This window comes from Hyperoodon ampullatus (genome assembly GCF_949752795.1).
Source record: "Hyperoodon ampullatus genome assembly, chromosome: 1".
NCBI lineage: Eukaryota > Metazoa > Chordata > Mammalia > Artiodactyla > Ziphiidae > Hyperoodon > Hyperoodon ampullatus.
The window spans coordinates 197,929,147-197,939,696 of NC_136914.1; the positions used below are offsets into that span (position 1 = coordinate 197,929,147).

A 10,550-nucleotide genomic window follows, 5' to 3' on the forward strand; every position below is an offset into this window, starting at 1 on the left:
TGGACACACAAAATTATGAGAACTTTTGAAATAAAACTCAATGTTACCCACCAAGTCCTCTCCCGCACAGACCAACAGAATCTATTTTTATATTCCAGTGAGATTTGCAGCAAAGAATAGAGCACCAGTAAAAAGAGGAAATAATTTCTGTGCTGTACCTGGGCTTTTCTCACTTCCTTATTTTAAAATAACCACCTAACAAGTCCAAAAAATTCAGAACAATAGTACAGTCTTCTATGCACTGGGTATATATCCCTGCAGACATTTTGGAACTAAACTGAACCACTTAAAAGGTTCTGGGTAATTTGCCATCTATTTAGAAAACTTATAATGATATATTACAGCGCTGGGGGGCTGGAAGAAACCTTCCAAATCATCTGGTCCAACCCCATCATTTTATAGATGAAGATCTTGGGAAATAAACTGGCTGCTCCAACACACTGAAGACTCTTAATTAAAACATCTGCTCAATTTTAAGGTGGCTGACAAACTTGGAGAGAGGGGATGGGAAATAAAATAAAACCTCCAAAACATTTTTTAGTGGCATAGTAATTATAATCAATGGTCCTATTAAATGAAGAAGCAGTGAGGATCGTGACGGAAGTATACCCCCACTCCAATGTCAGGACCACTTACATCTGGAAAACTGAGAGGTTTAAAGCTGTCAGAGCTAACACATTGAATCTATGGGTTGAGGACCAGGAAGAAAACTCAGGAGCCCTACCCTGAAGTCTACTGGCCTAAGCATCAAACGCTGGTCTAATTTTATACCTAAACACTGGTCCAGGAGTCACCCTTATGTGATGGTGCCTTCATTTCCAGAAAAAGTAGAGATTTGAGAAAATGGTCCAGGCATAACAGAGATACATGACAATTGACGTGACAAAGGAAGGGTGGCTTAGACCTTAGCTCAGTTTTCAGTGGACCCCTGACCAGCAGCATCAGCATCACCTGGTTGCTTGTTAGAAATGCAGAATCTTGGGTCCTAACCAGACCTATGGAGGCAGAATCTGCATACTGACAAGAATCCCAGGTCCTCCTGCCCACATTAAAGTTTGATAAGTATTGATACTTATTTAGATAACACAGCAGCAAGAGAAAGTGTAATTAACTGCCTGTAACCACATTCAATCCAAGTTTCTGGAATAATTACCTCCATCACCAGCTCTACTTTCTAAAGCTTTTGATCTTTAAGCCTTATTTTAAATTTTAAATGGTCTAAAATTTAGCCTAGGGCTTCCCTGGTGGTGCAGTGGTTGAGAGTCCGTCTGCTGATGCAGGGGACACGGGTTCGTGCCCTGGTCCAGGAAGATCCCACATGCCACGGAGCAGCTAGGCCCGTGAGCCATGGCTGCTGAGCCTGCGCGTCTGGAGCCTGTGCTCCGCAGCGGGAGAAGGCCACAACAGTGAGAGGCCTGCGTACCGCAAAAAAAAATAAATAAATAAAAATAAATAAAATTTATCCTAAATTTTAAATGGTCTCAATGAATATCTTATTAAATAGTAATATTTGTTGACAAAAATTCAATTAATTATCAAGTTAAGAAGACAAAAAGGGAATTTTATCTGAGTCATTCTGAGGATTATATCCCAGGAAGCAGATTCTCAGAAAACTCTGAGAACTGTTCTGCCTGTTAGAAGTTGAAGACTCAGTCATATACATTTCTGAAACAAAGGATCATACATCAAAATGACATACTGATACTTTACATAAAGTTCACCAAGGATAAATGGTCCAGGTAGGCACATACAAAGCGAGCAGCAAGTCACCATGACCCCGTACAGGGCTGGGAAAGAACACTATTCTTTTAAGAAGTTACACTGCTAGTGTCAGAAGAAAGAAAAAAAATTGATCTTTATGGTTGAGCAAGCACTCCCATCTTTGAGGAGCTCTGGTTAATGTGTAATGTGGATGCACACTGCACATTAGGGAGGGAGAGATGAGGTCCAAACAAACACAAAGAGAGAATTTTATGTTTAATTTTTTCTTATCCTGCCCTAAAATATAAATTTTATTTCATCATGTCTTCTCACCAACTGTCTTAAAATTGAGAAAAAAATATAAATATTCTGGGCACATAACTATTTTCAAGGGTTCCATAGATTATGAATTGAAGTCTTTTTTCCTGCTATTGTCTGCTGGGGTCATAGTAGAAACATGACCAGTATTTCTTCAGTTGGGAGTTAGAAACCCCAGGGAGATCTGGTGAAGGACGAAGACTGAATTTAGAATAGAAATGTTTTCGTAGCAGAAAAAAGAGAAGCTACAGGTAAGGGAATTTTATGATCAAAAGGTTGTGAAGGTCACATGGTCCAATCATGGTTCCAAAGCTGAATTCCTTTTACACCACACATGCAGTCTCTGCTTGCACACTCCCAGTGATGTGGAACTCATCACCTCTAAAGGTTACCCATCCCATCTTTGCATGCTCTAATTGTTAGAAAGATGCCTGAAATTTGTCTCCCTGTAGCTTTCGATAGCCCCACAATCAGTAACCCCACAATTACTGTCCCTACCATTAGCTCATTCCCATTATCAATTTTCCATTACATTTACCAGTGGAATTTTTTTAACAGAGAAAGTCAAAGAAACAAGTTTCATGTATTTATTTCTCATAGGACTGGAGCAGCTTGTATAGTGGGCTGTATGAAAATTTTATTTTTTGCTTTTATTTTGAAGTGTCTCAAACCTCATGTGTACAAGAGGGATATTAAAATGAATAAATCGCAAGTTGTAGAGACTGTAACCAAGGATATAATCATACCAGAAGCCTAGTGTAGGGATAATACTGTCCTTAAACACTGTTTTAGTCCTAAACTTCCTGGGAGTCAAGGCAGGTATGAAATAGGGCAAGAAGGTGATGCTTCAAAAATGTTTGAGACTCTCTGGCCTAGGGGACTCTAGGTTATCAGCTGTGGAAAGTGTCTTAGATCAAGTCTAATCCCACCTCTTACAGAGAAGGAAACTGAAATTCAAAGAGGCTACATAAATTGCCTAATATTGGGCACCTAGTAAGCAGCTGAGCCAGGCAATAGAGTGTCGCTACTCATTTTTGCTACAACGCCAGACCTTGAGCCTTGGGTTTGTTAAGAAAGCTTGTTTAGGGCTTCCCTGGTGGCGCAGTGGTTGAGAGTCTGCCTGCCGATGCAGGGGACACGGGTTTGTGCCCGGGTCCAGGAGGATCCCACATGCTGCGGAGCGGCTGGGCCTGTGAGCCATGGCCGCTGAGCCTGTGCGTCTGGAGCCTGTGCTCCGCAACGGGAGAGGCCACAACAGTGAGAGGCCCACGTACCACAGGAAAAAAAAAAAAAGAAGAAAGCTTGTTCAGCACAAAAATCAGAGATAATAGCACCACATTACTGGGCCAACAGGACACTCCCAAAGCAAACCCAGCCATCCTGGCACACACAGAGACCTCTAATCCCCAAATTCGCAAGTCTAATACCGGATAAGAAAATGATATTGGAGGCATAAGCCATCCTTCCTCCTACTCTTTTTCCTATAATTCCACTTGTCCCTACATATCCATTGATTCTGAACTACAGAGATTTTCCACTAAGCAGCTTATTTTAATCTCCCATGAAAATAATCTCTTTCTGATGAGAGGTTATTTGCTCTCAAAGCAGAAACACCACTGTGAAACATTTCATTCCTTCTGAAACACTTGAAGCTAAAGTCTCATAGCACACTGAGCCAGAGTAATTAGTGCAGAGTAAAATATTATAAGCGATCAACTTCCCCAGGCATCTGAACATTGGACTCATCCAAACGATATTCAGAGAATTCCTTTTACCATCTATTTTTAAAAATAATACCACTGTAGTATTTTAAAGAACAATCTGGTAGCGCACATGGCATGAGATGCCAGTACAGTGACAATACATCCATGGTACTCTGAATGATTGACAGGTGGGTCACAGCAGCCTGCCCACCAGATCATAAGCTCATCCTAAGCAGTGACAGAAGCTCATGCGCAGAAACAACTAGTTGCATCTCGCTTCTCTGTAAGTTTCAGCAGACCCCTCAAAGCAATGAAGGGCAATCATGCAAATATGAATTCTGTGCTTTTTCTATCCTCGTGTCCTTCCGAAGTAAAGATAAGCAAACCCTGGAAAAATGACTAATCCAGGTCCCACGTATTTCAGGTGAGACATCTTCTATGCTCACACTAGTCATTTATATTACAAAATGACCTGGGATGCTACTATGTTAGGTGACCTGGTCATATTTATTGGTTTAGAGCAGGCCACTCCTGGGATAAAAGCATCTAGGGAGCTAAGAATTTGTACATTCTTGATTCAGTTCATTAAATGAAACGGGGCAGATGAGCCAAATTAATACCCAAGTCAAACCAGGGATAACTGAGCACAGTTACATTGTCCCATAATTTTCCAGGCTTCTTTGCTGTTATCAGGTATATAAGAGCTCAAAGGCAAGAGAATAGAAGATAAACACATAGCCTGCTCATAGCCCACAGTGAGGCAAAAATAGAAAACAAGAAGAGGAAGAAAAGCCGTGACATGCATCCATCCCAGAGCACATCTTCCGTTACTGCTAATCAGAGCATATGTCACACTTCCTGGGGCCACTGAAGTCATTAGCCCCACCAGAGAGGATCGGAATTTTCCCACTTTAAAAGGAGAAACAGGGCAAAAGACAGAAACTAGGCTAGCAGGAAATAGAGAAGGGAGGTATTTCTCTATAAACATGTTATCCAAAAGCGACACCTTTTCAACCAAAATCTTCAGGTGACCTGATGATAAAATCGAAATGGCTTGCAAGCAGGAAGGTTGGCAGTTGTATTCCTCACACCCCACCAAACTAAGTCTCAGCCTCCCACCCCCACTGCCCTCTAGGCTGGAACCTGTGTCCAATGTCTCCCAAGGTGTAGAAAATTCTAGAAAGAGGGCTAGCTTATCCTAGCACAAAACCCATGGGAGAGTGTCATCTTTCTTGCCTGCGGTCAAGGAGACCTACTCTATCCTTAGCCCATCCCAGAAATAGGCTGCTCTAAACCAGTAAGTATGACTGGGGCTCTTAGCATAGTGAGGTCCAGGTTCAGCTTGTAATAGGAATGACTAGTGTTAACACGACAATGTCTCAGCTGAAATGTCTAGGACTTGGATGGGTCTTTCTTTCCAGGGCTTGCATATCTGTACTGCAGGAGAGACCCTTACCTTCAGAAATGGCCTTCCTCACAGCTGCCACATAAGTCTCAGGCTCATCGTCACAGGTGAGCTCCTGCCAGTGTGCCCAGTCTGGAAAGAAGTCCAGAAACTCCTCGCTGTCCTGCACCCCGCAGAGCAGGCGCACCACGCGGTGTGGAGGATGGAAGGCTCTCTGCAGCAGGGGCAGCAGGGCCGGCTGGCAGAAGCACTGCACCAGCTCCGCAGACAGCAGCACCACGATGCAGCGTGTGCGGACAAAGAAGCTCAGGTCCTCGGCTGAGAAGGAGGTCTTGGGGCCCAGCCTGTAAGTCAGCATCTTCTGGCTATGGACCTGCCGACTGGACAGGAAAAGGTCCTGGAGGTACTGGCACCATTCCTCGGCATCCGAGCTGTAAATGATGAGGATGTCGCATCCTACAAGCATCCCTGAGCAAGAAGGAGGCACAGAAGCATGTTAACACACCTGCTCCTACTAGGGCTTCCCATGACCTGCAAGATATACCATCCAGATGAGGAGCCTGGCACCCACAATCTTTCACCGTCTGCCTCCAGCCTACCTGTCTAACTTCTTTCTCACTTGCAGTCTGTGTTCCAACCATTCCAGACTCCCTGCTTTTGCCCAAACATACCATGCCATTTCAGATCTTTGCATAAGCTATTGCTTCTGCTGGCATGCTCTTCTCCCCACAGCTGATGCAGTATAGGATGATGATGATGATGATGATGATGATGATGATGATGATGATGAAGATGATGATAGCAACTGCAAGCACTTATATAGAGCTTACTGTGTTCCAGACACTCGTCCAACCTTATTGCCTCCCAAACTCATTTTATCATCACAGCAACTTTCTAAGGTAGGTACTACTATTAGCCTGATTTTGAAGATGAGAAAATTGAGGTATGGCAAGTTAAGTGATTTACCCAAGAGCCCCAGTGGCAGAGTCAGAATTTGAACTCAGGCAGTTTGATCCCCGAGCCTAGCTCTTTCCCAAATACAGTGGTTACAAGCACAGGTCTGGAATCAGGCAGCCAGACTTAGCATCTTGGCTCTCTGAAGTATTAGCTGTGCAACCTTGGGCAAGTTGCTTAAATTTTCTAAACCTCATTTATTCATCTGTAAATGGAAATATAAAGGCAATATTTATCAGTGTTTTGTGAAAATTAAATGAGGTATTTCATGTAAAGTGCTAAGCATGGTGCTTGACGTGTAGTAAACCCTCAATGATTGGTAGCTGGTGTCATTATCCTCACATTAATATAAACAATGCATTAATGTAAAAGTAACCATGGTTGAATTAACATGTTGACCTACACAATACCATTTATAAGGTGCTTCTCACCATATATGGTCTGTCACATAGGCTTTCTTCTTCCTCTAATAAAGCACAAATGCCAGAAACAGAGTCCAAAGCCTTAGAGAAGTGTTGAATTAAAAAGGTCTGGGCTTCCCTGGTGGTGCAGTGGTTGAGAGTCCGCCTGCCGATGCAAAGGACACGGGTTTGTGCCCCGGTCCGGGAAGATCCCACATGCCACGGAGCGGCTGGGCCCGTGAGCCATGGCCGCTGAGCCTGCGCCTCTGGAGCCTGTGCTCCGCAACTGGAGAGGCCACAACAGTGAGAGGCCCGCATACCACAAAAAAAAAAAAAAAGAGGTCTTTTGGGGATCACTTGGTCCAAACTCCTCATTTACAGATAAAAGAAATACTTCATCTGGGAGATAAAGGAATTTGCTTAAATTCACACTCAGCAAATTAGTTCAGAGCCAGGACCGAAACTCAGGTTGTCCCCTGGTTCCTTATCCAGTCCTCTTGCCAATCTACCTGCTGCCTCCCATCAGGAATTCTGTCAAGAATCTTATGAGCAATAACTCTTATCTTCCCATTATCAAAGTTCAAAGATGCTTGGCTCTTATAACGGTTACCACTGTTGTGGGTCTTCATCTCCCACTAATTCAATGAATTATTCTAAGGGATTTGGAAGGGGTGAGCGCATAGAAGTAGCCATACATCTACAATGCAATAGGGATCCTTCCTCCCACTTAGAGAAGGAAGCTTGGAATTTTGTCAAACGGGAGTCATCTAAGTTGTGGATTATCACAATTACATGCCATCCCTGGGCCACATTTAGCTGAATGGTTCCTGGCCAAAAGGTCAGAGGCAGGAGTGGGGCAAGACCTGAGCTTCTCAGTTCTGAAAACATCATGAGAGGAACCCCCTTTCCTGCCCCCATCCATCACCATATTCAAAGTTAAAACAATGACATATAAAATGTAAACTCAACACAGTTCTGATATCCCCCAGGATGACAGTACCAAATCTTTTAAAACAGTAAATAAAACAAAAATATGGAGTTTCTCTCTATTTGGAGTCCCTAATTCAGTACTAATATAAGACGTAACAGGCTTCCAATAGGCTTCTGTTAACAACACATTGCAATACCTGCTGCTCATTAAAGACCTCTAGTCATCAAGGAAAGTTTAAAGGTTAATAATAGGGGAAACTGGGTGTGCAATATATGAGAATTCTCTGTATTACCTTCCCAATTTTTCTTTAAATCTAAAACTTCTAAAATAAAAGGTTAAAAATACAATTTAAATAAAATGCGCTTAAGGGTTTAACCTCTTCTAAAGGGAAAACCTATTTAAAATGTCTCATTCCTGAGGTTCCAGTGTTAAATTCAACCTCCCTTTGAGCAAAAGTACAGGCATACCTCAGAGATATTGCAGGTTCGGTTCCAGACAACCCCAGCAAAGTGAATATCACAAAAAAGCAAGTCATCCAAATTTTCGGGTTTCCCGGTGCATATAAAAGTTATGTTTACACTATACTGTAGTCTACTAACTGTGTGAGAGCATTATGTCTTAAAAAACAATTGTTAATTAAAAAACACTTTATTGCTAAAAAATGCTAACCACCATCTAAGCCTTCAGCAAGTCGTAACCCTTCCGCAATAGTCAAAAGTCACAGATCACAAATCACCATAACAAATATAATAATAATGAAAAAGTCTGAAATATTGCAAGAATTACCAAAATGTGACACAGAGACAGGAAGTGAGGAAACGCTGTTGGAAAAATGGCGCCCATAGACTTGCTCGATGCAGGGTTGCCACAAACCTTCAATTTGTCAAAAATGTGGTATCTGTGAAGCACAATAAAGCCAAGTGCAATAAAACGAGGTATGCCAGTACTTGAGAAGGAAGTGGTTAGTACCTCAGACTAGTTAATATCACAACCTACTTGGTCACCAACTCATGGTGTGACTTCAGACCAATATACTATATCTAAACAAATTTTTCCTCAATGTAAATGAGGACAACAAAATCTATCACCTCCCTGAGCTTTGCTCTGCTGCTGAAACTGAAAGCTGGGGAAGTTATAGAAAAGTGTAAGTTAAAGTCCCTCCACAACCTTCTGGGTAACAACACAGGACTAAATGCTTTGTCGGGGACTCTCTCTCAAATGTGGGGACACCCCTTTCTTCAAGGAGAATTCCCTTCCTTTAACCATAAGTCACTTCTTCACATGTGCCAAATCATTCCTCCCACTGTTGTTTGTTTGTTTATTTAGAGAAATGAAGTACATGAATCAACAAGGAGTCCATAAATCCTAGACAGAAATAAGGAAGGGTCTTTGTCCTTGTCGAGCTTAAAGACCAGGTTATAGAAGGAGAAAGGAATGGATAACAGTAGAAGCAGGAGCTGGCTGGTGGCAACAGGGAGTGATGGTGGTGGTAAGAAACACAGTGACCAAAAGAGAAGTTCCTTTAAAAGATTCAAAATCCACCTGAGAAGAGAACCGAGAAGAAGAGCTTGGAAGCTTCTCAATCTACCCAGCCCAGACCGCTTTTTAGTCTGGCACTCTGTTCATCCGTCCTGGAACCCATGTTTGAATCTGGGCACTGTACTGAAGAGGGGTGTGAGATAGGGAAGGTGAATTGGATAGGGAGAGATCTGGAAACAATTAATGTGAGGAGCTTCCAGACTCCGAAGGTTTCAAGTATAGAGACTTGGCAGGAGTATTGAGGAACCTCAAGGATCATGTGGAAGTTAAGACGACAAAAAATTAAAGGTCCCTTCAAGCCCTTTTGTCCTAATAAATCCAGGAATGGTAGAAGGATCTGGAGATAAGAGAAGCCTTGGAGAAAGTGGGCAGAAAAAGGTATGAGAGCTTTCTTCAAATACCTGGAGGCTGACACATGGAGGAAAGGATTCTGGTTTTCACTCAACCAGGCTTGGCCACTTGGGAAAATCACTTATGGCTTCTCTCTCTTCTCTCTCAAGAGTAAATACAAGAGACGTCATCAGGAGCCTAGAGACTATTCCAGGATAGGCTGATTCCATTTCATTTTACCTTGCTTCCCAAGTTCTTTCAAAGACTGGGAGCCAAGATTCTCCTTGATTTCCACAAGCAAATACGCCTCTCAAAAAACAAAAGACTAATGCTTACTCTTCAGTGGAAGGGAACTGAAGAAGACCACATGATGAGCCATAAGAAGGAATGAAGTACTGACACATGCTACAACTTGGATGAACCCTGAAAACGTCATGCTACAAAAGAAGTTAGTCACATACTATATGATCCCATTTACATGAAAGTCCAGAGTAGGGAAGTCTACAGAGACAGAAAGTAGAAATTAGGGCTAGGGAAAAGGAGGCAACAAGGGGGTGATGGCTAAAGCATACGGAGTTTCTTTTTGAGGTGATGAAAATGTTCTAAAATTGACTGTGATGATGGTTGCACATATCTGTGAGGATACTAAAAACCATTGAATTGTATACTTTAATGGATGAATTGTATGGTATGCAAAATACATCTCAGTAAAACTATTTAAAAGAAGATGAGGGCTTCCCTGGTGGCGCAGTGGTTGAGAGTCTGCCTGCCGATGCAGGGGACACAGGTTCGCGCCCCGGTCTGGGAAGATCCCACATGCCGCAGAGCGGCTGGGCCCGTGGGCCATGGCTGCTGAGCCTGTGCGTCCAGAGCCTGTGCTCCGCAATGGGAGAGACCACAGTAGTGAGAGGCCCGCGTACCGCAAAAAAAAAAAAAGAAGATGAAGGAGGGGAAGGAGGGAGAGGGAGAGGGAGGGGGAGGGGGAGGGGGAGGGGAAGGAGGGAGGGGGAGGGGGAGGGGAAGGGGGAAGGAGGGAGGGGGAGGGGGAGGGGAAGGAGGGAGGGGGAGGGGGAGGGGAAGGGGGAAGGAGGGAGGGGGAGGGGGAGGGGAGGGGAAGGGGGGAGGGGGAGGGGAAGGGGGGAGGGGGAGGGGAAGGGGGGAGGGGGAGGGGAAGGGGGGAGGGGGAGGGGAAGGGGGGAGGGGGAGGGGAAGGAGGGAGGGGGAGGGGAAGGAGGGAGGGGGAGGGGAAGGAGGGAGGGGGAGGGGAA

General features: G+C 43.8%; 1 protein-coding gene across 1 annotated transcript in view; it reads right to left on the minus strand.

Annotated features, from left to right (window-relative positions):
- PIK3AP1 (phosphoinositide-3-kinase adaptor protein 1) overlaps nucleotides 1-9,369 on the minus strand; it is a gene marked incomplete at both ends in the record, with an annotated part of 109,989 nt that extends 100,620 nt beyond the window's left edge. Inside the window, 2 exons of the mRNA XM_079701957.1 lie at nucleotides 5,179-5,595; nucleotides 9,354-9,369. Of these exons, the coding sequence (XP_079558083.1) occupies nucleotides 5,179-5,595; nucleotides 9,354-9,369 (433 nt within the window). The remainder of the gene's footprint in view (nucleotides 1-5,178; nucleotides 5,596-9,353) is intronic.
- Between the last annotated feature and the right edge of the window lie 1,181 nt (nucleotides 9,370-10,550).